Source organism: Dromiciops gliroides, chromosome 3 (assembly GCF_019393635.1).
Source record: "Dromiciops gliroides isolate mDroGli1 chromosome 3, mDroGli1.pri, whole genome shotgun sequence".
NCBI lineage: Eukaryota > Metazoa > Chordata > Mammalia > Microbiotheria > Microbiotheriidae > Dromiciops > Dromiciops gliroides.
In genome coordinates, this window is record NC_057863.1 from 269,809,263 (window position 1) to 269,824,232 (window position 14,970).

At 37.2% G+C, this 14,970-nt stretch overlaps 1 protein-coding gene across 5 annotated transcripts in view; it reads right to left on the reverse strand.

Annotated features, from left to right (window-relative positions):
- Positions 1 to 14,970, reverse strand: part of ITSN1 (intersectin 1) — a 300,395-nt gene that overhangs the window by 170,615 nt on the left and 114,810 nt on the right. For all 5 annotated transcript variants that reach the window (XM_043990543.1, XM_043990544.1, XM_043990542.1 and 2 more), the window contains exons 15-16: positions 13,278 to 13,365; positions 12,993 to 13,132 (exon numbers count right to left, since the gene is read on the reverse strand). In XM_043990543.1, coding sequence (XP_043846478.1) covers positions 12,993 to 13,132; positions 13,278 to 13,365 — 228 coding nt within the window. The remainder of the gene's footprint in view (positions 1 to 12,992; positions 13,133 to 13,277; positions 13,366 to 14,970) is intronic.

A 14,970-nucleotide genomic window follows, 5' to 3' on the forward strand; every position in this document is an offset into this window, starting at 1 on the left:
GCAAGTCATGTGACCTCCCTGAGGCACAGTTTCCTCATTGGAAAATAGGGATAATTAATACTTGTGGCACCAACCCCATACAATTGTTGTGAGGATCAAAAGTGTTTTGCAGGGGCAGCTAGATGGCGCAGTGGATAGAGCACCGGCCCTGGAGTCAGGAGTACCTGAGTTCAAATCCGGCCTCAGACACTTAACACTTACTAGCTGTGTGACCCTGGGCAAGTCACTTAACCCCAACTGCCTCACTAAAATAAAAGTGTTTTGCAAACCTTAAAGCACTATATATATATTTTTTAATGTATGAGGTATTTTATTTTTTCCATTACATGTAAAGATAGTTCTCAACTTCTGCTTATATAAAGCACTATATTTTAAAGTCGTTCCATAAATAGTGAATACAGTATATTCATAGTAACTCTTGTCCATGTACAATTTCTTTATACAGTTACTAAAATGCAATGCCATTGTCTAAAAAATCTGCTATACAGACAAAATTAAATCATACAGTACCTTGTCCAGCTTGTAACTCAGCGCTTAGAACAACACATATATTACTTGGCAAGAAAATACTAATTGAGCCTATGCTCATTACTAGCTTTGAAAGAAGGCTTGGGGCAGCTAGGTAGCACAGTGGATAGAGTACCGGCTCTGGAGTCAGGAGTTCCTGAGTTCAAATCCAGTCTCAGACACTTAACACTTACTAGCTGTGTGACCCTGGGCAAGTCACTTAACCCCAATTGCCTCACTAAAAAAAAAAGAAAGAAAGAAGGCTTAGCATTTCTTATTAAATGCTATCTTTAAATACTGTGCACTTGTGTATGGCACAGAGCTGGAGATGGTTCATCAATTTCAGTCTGAGAAAGATGTGCACTGCCTGAGCAGGGGATGGAGACCTTTAGAAAGGAGTCTAAGAGGTTGACACAGCTCAAGAGAAATGCCAGGCACTGCAGCATTGTCTCTTCCATTGCCACTGACACCAAGAAAGAAATGCTCAAACATCAACACGAGTTCATGATAAGACTTGTCCAGGACATAACTCATAAACATAACACATGACACGTAGTTTCATTTGATAACTGGATCTCCTTAACTGAAATACTTTCAGGTCTTTAAAAGGGAAATTTGTGAGGGTTTTTTGTTTTGTTTTTTGGGTTGGTTTTTTTTGCAGGGCAATGAGGGTTAAGTGACTTGCCCAAGGTCACATGGCTAGTAAGTATCAAGTGTCTGAGGTCGGATTTGAACTCAGGTCCTCCTGAATCCAGGGCCGGTGCTTTGTCCACTGTGCCACCTAGCTGTCCCCAAAATTTGTGGGTTTATGCTACCATGCATTTTATTTAAGATATACTAATGAAGCATTAGACTGTCAGTAGGCTAAATTAAGTAATTAAAACATTTGCTAAACATGTCAAAAGTGGGCATTTGGTTCCATTTTCTAATGAACATAACATCTTATGCTTTCAATAATGCTAGTATCATTATTTCATCCCTATGTGTATACTATGTAAGGAACACACACACACATTCGATATCTCTATGTATCATTCATATGTAGGACAACCATGAAGATAAAATGTAAACTGCAGATACAAGAATATATCCTTCAAATGTTCTCCAGAGGACCTATGGTCCTTTCCATTCACACTGCAGCTGTTGTCTATTCCAATCAGAGAATGAGCACCTTGAGGGGTGGGACTAGTTAACTTTTTCTATTGGTATCCTCAGTATTTGGCATAGTAATTCGTACATAGCCATTAAAAAATAATTTCATTCATACATTTATTCAATCAGAATTGAGTAAAACTTTTTGGGTGGATGTTTTGTGTATTTATCATGAATAAGTTAAAATTTGCTATTCATATTAAAGATAGAACCAGTAATGAGTTACTAAGGACAACATATTAGAAAATTTATAGAATCTTGGCCTAGGTATCAAAAGTCCATAAATCACAGGGGCAGCTAGTTAGCGCAGTGGATAAAGCACCGGCCCTGGATTCAGGAAGACCTGAGTTCAAATCCAACCTCAGACACTTGACACTTACTAGCTCTGTGAACCTGAGCAAGTCACTTAACTCTCATTGTCCCACCAAAAAAATAGAATAAAACAATCACACAGAGAAAAATTTTATTTGCTGCTTTCCTCAAATATTTATCCAAGGTGACAAAAACAAAAAGATATCTAGGTTCTGTTTTATATGTTATCAGTCACATATATGTGAGTATATAAATATATATATATATATATATATATATATCAGAGCCTCTTAGTCAACATATAAGAGAAATGTATACCAAAATGGATGCAAATGCGGTCTATTAAGAAAGAGTAATAATTTCTGTTTCTGGTACCCTCTGCTACAAGAACCAAATAGTAAGTAAGAGGTCCTAAAACCTAGGCCTCTCTCCCTGTACTGAACCCTGAGCTAGCTGACTGAGCTGAGTTAGCTGCTGAGGTCAGCAGAATCATAAACACTTGCTATTTTCATCCCTATCAACAAAAACTCTGAGTCTAGACTGACTAGCTTAGTTAATGTCAAAGTTTGGCTGCTTAAAAACCAAAAAGGTGGGGTGGGGTGGAAAATCTTTAACCTGATCACTGGAATGGCTTTTCTTTTTCAAGAACCCAAATATACTTCTCAAAACCTGAATGAGGTAAACATAGGTAAATATTATGTGTTTCTTCCTACCTATATGATTATTATACCTTATAATGAAATTAATGATTTATACTAAAAGTTTATATTAAGGAAACAGTTACACTGTACTGGTTTTATATAATTCCAAATTATCCAAAAGCTATATGAAAATACTTAACATTCTGGCTAAGTTAAATTCAACATTTAATCATTATAAGATTATATTTAAAGAATTAAGATGCTTACTATAAAATTAGTGTTAAAGTCATTAGTACATGACTTCCCTCCTTCCCACTCCCCCCCAAAGAAGATTTAAAATACGGCAAATAAATATTATGAGATTAATTATAAGCAAGACTGAATAGTTGATAACATCTTTTCTAGCAAAGCTCTTTAACAGCAGGAGCAAGAACAATCCAAATGACTAATAAGAGGCCAACTGGCATAGTGGATAGAGTACTGGACTTGGAATCAAGAAGAGGTACGTTTGAGTCCTGCCTCTGAAATTTACTACCTTGACCACAGGCAAGTCGTTTAACCTCTGATATGCAACTCTTTAAGACTTATCAACCAAAGTTTAAATAGGTTCCATCTGCCTTGGAAATCACAAATCCTAAACATATTGCCCAATGTAATCTGAAATGCTAATGAGAGAAAGCATGGTATGATGAATAGACTGCTTAACTTGGGACCTCTGAATCTGCCTCTGATACTTACTAGCTCTGTGATGATGAACAGGACATTTTTTATTTTTTTTTTTTATTAAAAAAAATTTTTTTTTTAGTGAGGCAATTGGGGTTAAGTGACTTGCCCAGGGTCACACAGCTAGTAAGTGTTAAGTGTCTGAGGTCAGATCTGAACTCGGGTCCTCCTGACTCCAGGGCTGGTGCTCTATCCACTGCGCCACCTAGCTGCCCCAAACAGGACATTTTTAACCCCTTTAAATTTCAGTCTCTTCATCTACAAAATGTAGATAATAAAACCTGCAGTACCTGTCTCAGAGTTGTTGTGAGGCTCAGATGTGTGTGTGTATAAAATTAATTTAGCTAAATATCAATTATTTTTATGACAAAGAATAATGTACATACACAGATATCATTAACAATAATATTAATGTGAGGGAATGCCTATCAACTGGGGAATGGCTAAACAAGCTGTGATATATGACTGTGATAGAATACTATTGTGCTATATAAGAATGCTTTTAGAAAAACCTAGGAAGACTTACTTGAACTGATATAAAGTGAAGTGAGCAGAACCAGGCAAACACTGTACTAAGTAACAGCAATACTGTATAATGATCAACTGTGAATGACTTAGCTACACTCAGCAATACAATGATGCAAGACAATTATGAAGGCTTTAACAATGAAAAATGCTATCCACTTCCAAAGAAAGAACTGATGGGAGTTTGAATGCAGATTGAAGCATACTTTTAAAATTCAAAATGTTAAAAAAAAAAAATTTTTTTAATTACACGTAATTAGGGGGCAGCTAGGTGGTGCAGTGGAAAAAGCACTAGCCCTGGATTCAGGAGGAGCCGAGTTCAAATCTGGCCTCAGACACTTGACACTTACTAGCTGTGTGACCCTGGGCATTGCCCTCATTGCCCCACCCCCCCAAATTACATGTAATTAAGAAAAATAAAATAAAAACTAAATGTAAAAAATGAAAATACTAATGTTGAAAATAGAATCAAGCTATGAGTATTACTACAGTAGGTGAGCAATAAAAGACAATCACACAAAAATCTTTAACCCATAAAACCCCATAAGAAATTGTCGTTGCTAAATATGTAAGATCTGAAAATGACACAGAATTACTTTATATTTTCCAGAAAATGATATTTTCCAAAAAGTAAAAGTGACAAGTAAGACACCTTAACTGAAACTTAACTCTAACTCCCAACGATATTCAATTAACAAAAGTGACTTATAGCCTGGGACTTTCTACAATGCTTGAATAATGAGAATTCTTCTTAATTGTGGGAATTGCTTTCTGTTCTATGTTGTTCTGTGGATCCAGTTCTATCCATACTTTCTGACTTTGTTTGGTTAGTGAAGAATACCTTTGTGTCCTGTATCCCATGCTATAGCTGCATATGGGTAAACCCAGCCTGTTGTGTTTCTGGTCTAGTCTTTGCTTGTCCAAAATCCCTATAACTATCTAGCCATGACTCTTCCTAAAGCAACAACAACAACAACGCCTAGCATTTCTATAGCATTTACTATGTGCTAAGTGCTTTACAAATATATCATTTGATCAACTGGTACACCTTCTTTTCATACTTGGCCTCTTTTTGGAAACCCCTATATCTGGAAACTTCTAGACTTGGAACATTCCAGGCTAGAAGCTTCCAGTTTCATGGCTGATTGGTATCTTCCTGCCTGTGACCTCAGGGGTATGAAACCAATCAGCCCTGTCTGAGCAGGACCACTCCCCTCTCTTCAAACCCCTGGGCTACCTATCCAGGAGCTATCATAATCCTTGTGCAGAGCTAGCTGTCTTGAACACAGACCCAGAATGTATGCTTTCTTCCTGCCATGGCTTGAAGACCATCGTACTCTAAACTCCCTGAGGACAAGCCTGGTTGTATCTCTTAACTAACCCCTTCCCAGTCCTACTTTGAAAGTATTAATTGCCAAACCCAGTGTTAGGGGGTTAAGTGGATTGAATAGCTGCCCTAGCTTAGGGTGTTAGTTCTAGTCCTAGTGTGAAGGGACTAATGGGTTCCGTTTTTGGTGCTGCATCCCATCCCCCCTGGGGGTCTCTAGTTAAGCCACATGGACTTCCCTTTGAAGCTTTCCCTTAGACACAACAAAAAAAAAGGGGGGGGGGGCTTCTTGCTTTTACCAATGACTGGCTCTTCTAAATATTCTACAAAGCCCCTTTTAGACCCAGCAACAGCCCTTGAAATCAATCCATCCATGACTCTTTAGTCTTACTCACCCCACCCTCACATTTTCCAGTCGGGTATCAAATCTTTTTGATCCTACTTCTTCAATATCTCTTCTATCTGTACCATACTCTCCATTCATGCCATAAGCAGCCCCTTATCACCTTTCGTCTGAACGATCATAATGGTCTCCTTTACCAGTCTTCTCACATATAGCTTCTTCTTTTCAATTAATCCATTACCTAGTTGGTAAAATTATATTCCTAAAGCACAAGCATAACCACGTCACATCCTTGCTCCAAAACTCAAACACAAACTCCTTGATCTGCCATTCCAAACTTTTTACAATCTGGCTCCAATCTATCCTTCCAGACAGATTATATGTTTCTGCTAAAGTGGCCCTACCTCCTGCTCTCCATACATGACATTTCACCTCCTCTAGCTGTGTCCTATGCTTTCCCTCTTCTCTTCTGCCATTTAGAATCCTTTGCTTCCAATAAAGGCCACCTCCTATAAAAGGTCTCTAATAGACCCCTAATAGTACTCCATTTGTCCCAAATACTTTTTATTTATTTAAAACGTATTTTATATTTGCATGCCTAGGTACAGAATTCTGCCCACCTAAGCTTAATGTAACCACCTTGAGGGCAGGGGCTATTTGAATTTTTATTTCTGTTATCTCTGGCCTAGAATATTTCTTGGCCATGGTTTGGACCTATGGATTCACTGGTACAGTGAACAATAGTAATAAAACTGGGCCAGCAAGGTGGCAGAGTAGACAAGAGGGCTGGGCCTGAGTCAGGAAGACCTAAGTTCCAAACTGGCCTCAGACACTTACTAGTTGTGTGACCCTCAGTAAAACACTTCACCCTGTTTGTCTCAGTTTCCTCATCTGTAAAATGAGCTGGAGAAGGAAATAGCAAACCACACCAGTATCTTTGCCTAGAAAACCCCAAATAGGGTCATAAAGAGTCAGACATGACTGAAACAACTGAACAATAAAGTGATAAAACTCTTACCAATTCAGACTAGCAACTGTTCTGTAACTGAGAGACTTAAGAGACGTGCCTATAGCCCAGTGCGATTAAGTGTCTTGCTCAAAGTCACACAACCAGAATGTGCTAGAGGTGGGGCTTCAATCCAGTTGTTTCTAAGTCTAAGGATAATTTTCCATAAACCATGACATTCAACTGGCACACAGTGGGCACTTAATAAAAAGCTTGCTGAATTGAACTGAAGTGATCCTGGCCATATCACTTCCTATCTCCAGTCCTCGCTTTTCATAGCTGTAAAGCTACAAAAGCTGTGGGTCCGGGCTTGGTGAAAGGGGCCTGGGCTGATGCCAGTGACCAGCCTAGCTGAGTCTGGCCAACCAGCCACAGAGTGCTAGTGGTCGACTCTTTATGAAAAGACAGGCTACAGTCTCAAGAGCTGATGGCTCAGATCCTTGAAATGTTGAGAGGAGAATGCTGAGTATCTCACTGAGAAGATACAAGGATAATCAGGATAAGTAACTAGTAATCACATTATATTCATCAAGTGCTCCAAAGGTGCTAAAGCACAACAGAGGTGCACTCCAATGGTGTACTTAGAATTTGTAAACATTGTATTCATGATACAGAAGTTTCTGTTGGGAAAACTTAAAAGGAATGGTTTAAGTTAAAGGTATAGAAAGGGCAAATAGCTTCAATAACCAATTATGCTTGCTTTCAGATGATTAGAACAATTAAATCCAAAGAGGATAATCATCAGGAGTTAACCACTTGTTGGTGAATTTGGGCCATGGCAACCCATCAAACAAAACTACAAAATGGGCTTCAGAACTCTGTATCCTCCTTCTCCTTTTACAGTGATGAGGACAGAGTGGTAAGAGAGAGGTGGGAGCATGTATACACAGAGGTATTGAGAATGATTGTCTTAAACTCCAAACATGAGAACTTTGTCAGTGAGCAAATATTACTAGAAGGGAAATATTGCTAGAGAAACTAAATCATAATAATCTTTAAATTCGCACTATAAGAAAGGATCAAAGATTCTCCTTAGAGAAGAAAGAAGTTGGTGGAATGGGTTTTATTTTGCAAGCTAAGGTAACTTGAAACATCATTTCATGGGATATTGGTTATTTTGTATCGCACTGCTAATGATAGATATTTGCAAAAAGATCATAGTAAGAGAAGTGCTGCTCATGAGTCGACATCTATTGCTCAAGATGGGAAGGTAGAGAAATTCTATGATGAACTTGATGTGGCTTCCTGAGTTAAATCAATTATACTTTAATATTTAGTGACTTCAATGCAAAGGTAAGCACAGGGCAAAACATATATTAGGACACATGATTCAGGAGTAAGAAACAAAAAACCAGTTGTTTGTGTAAAGTCAGACCACCAATTTATTAGAGCAAAGATAAAAATCAACACCAACATTAGAATAATCAAAAAAGGTGAACTATGGCCATCAGTTGGGGTTGTTCCAACCTAAACTATTTAAATGAGCTTTCTATAGCACCAGATAGGAATTGGATAAAAGAACACACATGAAAATGATTATTACATTTTTTCTCAAGGAAGTTGAATTGATATAAAACAATCATCACAATGAGGAAAGCAAAGCCTAGAAACTGTTCTGGACTACCAAAAGATTAAGAATTTTTTTCCCCAAGCAGTAAGTTATTGAAAGTATGGGCAATACCAGTTTTGTGTGTGTCTATGTATGTATATATGTTTGTAAAATTTTATGGTGGAAAACCATCATTGTCAATAATATTACTTCATAAATATGATGGGTGGCATAGTGGATAGCATTCCGGATTTTGAGTCAGGAAGACTTAAATACTGCCTGTGTGAACCTGGGCAAGTCCCATCAGTAACATGGGAGATAAAAACAGCATCTACCTCATGGTGGTTGTGAGGACCAAATGAGATAATACACATAAAAAGCACTGAAAACCTAAAGGTGCTAGATAAATTTATAGTTGGCTATTTTTGTTATTGTTATTATTTACTATAAAATGGCTAGGTGCAATGGAAGGAAAACAAATTTATAGAATGTTTGGCAAGAGAACCGACTAAGCAAAATCTTCCCAAAGAAATTTAAGGATAAAACCAGAAGGAAAAAAAGTAACAGATGAAAAATGCAAAAAATTCATCGAGACTTCTATAATAAATCCTTTTTTCCTCCATCAGTAATAGTGGAGGCAGCACAAATGGCACTAATGAAACAGAGAGGAAGAACGTGTAAACAAAGTATATGTAGAGATGGTATATACTAGAGGTGATAAAATTAAAAGTTTACTGATGCTTAATGACTATCTTAAGATAGAGGAAAGGAAAATATCAAATGCTTGGGGGGAAAAAAATCACAGACCTTATTATTACACCCCCCCCCCAAAAGTGAGTGAGAAAATGATCAATAACTACTGACTATCATACCTATTTTCCCACATCTACATAATATAAAAACAACCTAAAAAGGCATTGAAGGCAAGCTTAGATGAAGTTTTGAAAAAGGAAGGCAGAGTCTGGCAGAGGATCTTCTGTAGCAGACCACATCTTGGTTGATTAGAAGGTGTAAAGAATATAATATCCAACTATGCAGATTGTTTAGTTGAAAAATCCATATTGAATTTAGTAACACAAAATATGCCCTTAAAGGTGCTCCTCCAACAAGGTATTTCCCATGCAATTGTATAACAATAAGGATAGCTTTACTTGATAACTTTATTATTATTATTATTATTATTATTATTATTATTATTATTATTGTGAGGCATAAAACAGGTGGGTAGATGTTCAGCAAAAGTGTTTGCTACTAGGGGTAGCTAGGTGGTGCAGTGGATAAAGCACTGGCCCTGGATTGAGGAGGACCTGAGTTCAAATCTGACCTCAGACACTTGACACTTACTAGCCCTATGACCCTGGGCAAGTCATTTAACCCTCACTGCCCCACCAAAAACAAAACAAGACAAAAAACATGTTTGCTATCATGGAAGATGACAACAGAGTTCAAACGATAGCTTCCCTATTAATGCTCAGAGCGCTGCAGATGTTCCTGTTTGCAGATGACACTGTGTTAACTGCATCAACCCTGAAACATTGGAGAACCTACTAAATCTATAAAATAACTTGGCTTTACTGTCCACAATGGGGAAAAAAAAGTGGATGAAGGAAGTCTCACATTCAGAGTTTAACATCCAAAGGAATGGAAAACCCATAGAACTGGCTGGTACATATATTTTGACAGACACTGTGGACAAAAAACAAGTTGGGTTCAGAAGTAAATAGGAATTGGAGGGCAGTACTGATTGCCATTTAAGAAATTATCTAGGGGGCAGCTAGGTGGTGTAGTGGATAAAGCACCGGCCCTGGATTCAGGAGGACCTGAGTTCAAATTCGGCCTCAAACACTTGACACTAAACTAGCTGTGTGACCCTGGGCAAGTCACTTAACCCCCATTGCCCTGCAAAAAAGAAAGAAAGAAAGGAAGGAAGGAAGGAAGGAAGGAAGGAAGAAAGAAAGAAAGAAAGAAATTATCCAGTCTTTTTATGTTTCTCACTGAGACAAATCCTCATCTTTTAAAAATATCAGTATTTTTCTGCTCATGGCTGAAAGTCAAGAAATAGCAGTCTCCAGAGAATTAAAGTCATGGGTCATCCAAAGACACTGGAGAGATACAAGAGGACATAGATTATGTGAGAAGGAGGAGTGGCTGGGTTATGATCTTAAAGGAAATTAATGAGATCATAGCTTCAGTCAAGTATTGAAGACAAAAAGAATGGGGTGGGGGAGAGCTAGACTGTTTTTATTGAGAAAACAGACTGATTGCATCTAAAAAGTTGGGTGCATAGTATAAAAGGTTCTGGTTAAAAAATATCTGAAAACAACCATAGTATATGATAGCTTCACAATGAATTCAGTATCAGTTCCTTTCATATGCAGCATGAATTATCTCCATTTAAGAGTTCAGTGCCAACAAGAGGAGTGACAGAAGGGTTAAGGCTTGGAAGGTGTAAAGGAGCTTCAATCTCCATATTAATTTAATGTCTAGTTTCTTCTAGGCATGTTTCTAAAAGGGCCCACTAAGATATCACTTGTTTACATCTGCCTTTTATTGAGTTATGTCTCCAGATAACCCAAGCAATAGTACAAATCTTTATTTTAATGTAATTGAAAAGGTGGATCACACTCTTACTAGTTCATATCCCATTAGACCATTAAAATACACTCAGCTCCCAAAGAAATATTATCTCATTTAACTGTAAGTTAAATTCATAAAGAGATTTAGGGCTAGGATTATGCATTGCTTATATTTTTAGGGAGATGGCAAAGTTATAGCCATACCTCTAAAATATGTAATTTCAATGACAAAACAAAATCCCAGATGAGGAAATTCCTTCTGTCAGTACTGTAGGGAAGCACCTTTTCTCAAACTGATAGTCTTAGAGAACTGACTAGAGCAATAATAACAGGTTAAAGTAATTTGCCAAAGGTTACAAAAGCAATCAGATTTGGGATTTGAAGCCAGGTCTTCCTGGCTCTGAGGCCAACTTTCTGCAGAGCATTTACATAAATATTACATTTACATAATTACACACACACACACACACACATATATATATAGTCATATATGGAATCTATCACATAAGGACGCAAAAGAAATAAGTGAAAACACACAAAACCTTAGTCACGATACATTTCTCTTAAAGTCTTTTTGTTTGGATTTGCACAATTCAGAAAGTATGTAAATATATTTGAAGGGTCACACTAGGTCTCATACTCAAATATCTAGGCAGGCCTTGATTGAGGATTTCAAAATTGAAAGAATATGAAGGACAAATTAAAAAGCATCTAAGGGGTTTTTTTTTTGTTTTTTTTTGTGAGGCAGTTGGGGTTAAGTGACTTGCCCAGAGTCACACAGCTAGTAAGTGTTAAGTGTCTGAGGCCAGATTTCAACTTAGGTCCTCCTGACTCCAGGGCCAGTGCTCCACTCACTGTGCCATCTAGCTGCCCCTAAGATTTATTTTTGATAAGAGAAAATTAGAATGACAGTTATTTGCTACTGATTAATTTCATGTCTGAATCAAGGTAGCTTCAAAATATGTTCATGAAAAAGTGAAGATTTGGGTTATTTAAAAGAATAGAGGGGCAGCTAGGTGGTACAGTGGATAGAGCACCAGCCCTGGAGTCAGGAGTACCTGAGTTCAAATCCCACCTCAGACACTTGACACTTACTAGCTGTGTGACCCTGGGTAAATCACTTAACCCCAATTGCCTCACTAAAAAAAAAAAAAGAATAGAAATATTTGCAATAATACTTCCAGTTACATTCAAATTATATATAAAATTACAAACTATACTTCCTTCTTCATAGGACATCAATTAAGACTAAATTACAGGGGCAGCTAGGTGGCGCAGTGGATAAAGCACCAGCCTTGGATTCAGGAGGACACAAGTTCAAATCCGGCCTCAGACACTTGACACTTACTAGTTGGGTGACCCTGAGCAAGTCACTTAACCTCCCCTGTCTCTCAGAAAAAGAGAGAGAGAGAGAGAGAGAGAGAGAGAGAGAGAGAGAGAGAGAGAGAGAGAGAGAGAGAAAGACTACATTGCAAAGTTAGCCACATAAAACCAATTAGTATTCTTAAAGCACCTTAAAACAACATTAAATTGAAGGAGAATATCAGAAAGAAGCTGTTTTTGAATCACTATTGCTTTAATCAGTGTTTAGTAGCTTCTGCTTTTTCTTGAAGTACACATATAACAAACCATACAGCATTTTTACCACAAAGAAGCAAAGACCACATAATGAAAACAACAAATCAAAGATCTACACTCAGAAATCATCATAAAGTTAGGATGTAGCAGAAAAAAAATCTTAGTAAAGAATAGAAAACAAAGCCACATTATAATGGCATTTAAAACACACAAACTGGGAGAGTTCAATTTCTATGTGAAAAGTCAACTTTTGGGCACTAAGATAATTCTTAAAATGGGTCAGAATCAAATTGAGATTACTGATTCATAATTTACCTGAGACTATTCACTCAGTCCTAGTTTAAAAAATGCAAAGGAGTCTTCAGATCAATCCTCCTCCTCTCCACACTTGTTTTTCACCCCGTCCTCATTCCTCATTTTGTATTTTCTTTCTTTCCCTTTCTCCCCATCCTCCCTCCCTCTCTCTACCTTTCTCTCTGTCTCTCTCACTCAATCTTAATATTTCTTGCCATCTCCCTCTCCTCCTTGCTATCTCCCTCTCTCCATTTTTCTCTCTCCCCCTTTTTCCTTCCTCCACATCCTTTCCCATAGGGGAAAAATAAGGAATTTGGATTTTTCCCTTCTCTTTTAAGGCTTTTACAAAAGTTGACAAATCAGGTTAATTAATTTTACTGCCCAGGATTAAAAGACAGAGTGATTATCAGATAAATAAGAAAAGGGGAGAGCACACATATACAAACATACAACAGTTACCTTTAGCTGATTATTGAAAATATCAATCTCCTGTAGCTTTGATCTAGTTTCTTTCTCAACTTCATCCAGCTGGTCTCTCAGCTGCTGACGAGCAAGCTCTTTTGCTTCTAAGGCTCTTTTAAGTGTAAGAAGTGAATCTCCTGTTTAAAAAAAAAAAAAAAGACATGAACAAAATCCAAGACAATGATCAATAAGACCAATAATTCTCAATGTCTCTTTTTGACGTTTCAAAAAATGGTGGCCAATTAGAAGGATGAATGAAGAATTTTAAAACAAAACACCTACTGTGCAAACTGTTTTGTTGAACTTGTTTTAATTGGTCATTGAGTAACTGTTTTTCAGGAATCAGCCTTCCAAGCATTTGCTGGGATTCCTAGAGAAAAAAAAAACAATCAATAAAATAATGGGATAAGAAAAATTACCATGTCCTCATGTCAATTACCAGGCAAGGCATAAATTGCATTGATTAACTGTTGCTTTAATGGTAGTCAAAACTCTAAGTGCCATCAAGTGACAATAGAAAGAAAGCTGAATTAATAATGATTTTATGAATTCAGCAGGATGGATTGTGAACATTAAGGTATATTGCAACTTTTTTAAGTTGGTTCAATAACTAAAGCAAAATAATGTTCATATTTAATCAGACTAAATCTTGGGTCTTTCAATGTTCTGTGGTTAGAAAATGAATCAAAGAATGTTTTGAACAACGAGAATGTTGGTGGTCAGAATGTACAACACTACTTTTTTTTTTTACCCAAATAGAGTGGAGATAAAGCTTTGACATAATCACAAAAATAAACAATTTAAATTCTAGCCAACCTTTTTGTGACTGGAGGAAAACTACTGATTGGTTATGTGCCTATGTGTATCAAGGAAAATTAATGTTAACTTTTTTTGCAACCTGATATACAATATATAGTTGGGATTCCAACTTGCTCTGTGATTTCCAGACAATCCAAAACAAAGAGGAACTATTTTTTGTACATTTAATCCATTCTTGTTCCTATAGAAAGGAAAGTAAAATTTCTCCCCATCTCTCCTGACTCTAAACCAGGAGTAATTAACCATAAATTTCAGAGGGTTTGTGAACTTGGATGAGAAAAAAATTCATTTATTTGAATATAATTGTTTTCCTTTACAATCCTAGGTATTTAATTCTATGAACATAAAAACATTTTTATAAGAAGGGATCCATAGGATTCACCAGACTCCCCAAGGGATGTATGACACAAAAAAAGGTTAAGAAGCCCTACTCTAAATGAAGATTAATCTTTGGCTAATAGTGAGTCAACACTTTCAAAGTTTCTTTTCAAATATACAATTACTAATAGTAACATCTGGCTTGTCCTACTGAAATCACGTTGCTTACTATTTTTTTTTTTTGCAGGGCAATAGGGGTTAAGTGACTTGCCCAGGGTCACACAGAAAGTGTCAGGTGTCTGAGGCTGGATTTGAACTCAGGTCCTCCTGAATCCAGGATCGGTGCTTTATCCACTGCGCTACCTAGCTGCCCCACGTTGCTTACTTTTAAGCTTTTAAAAATGACACTTAAAAACATGGTCTTTATTTACAGCTTCTAACGAAGATTCATTTTGAACTCTTATTTACTAAAGCACATTATTTTGTGTTCTGGTTTAGGCATTTGCATGATTACCATTCACCCTAGGTTTTCTGGGACACTCATGAGGTTAAGATAGTATTCTTTCTTTCTTTTTGTTTGCAGGGCAATGAGGGTTAAGTGACTTGTCCAGAGACACACAGCCAGTAAGCGTCAAGTGTCTAAGGCTGAATTTGAACTCAGGTCCTCCTGAATCCAGGGCTGGTGCTTTATCCATGGCGCCGCCTAGCTGCCCCAAGATAGTATACTTTAACAAGGCTTTGTAAGTGGAATATTCTGTCAAATCATGTAGGCAAATCTGTCCAGTTGGATAGATTTGTATCGATTATTAGATATTGGATGGTGCCAAATTTTAGATAA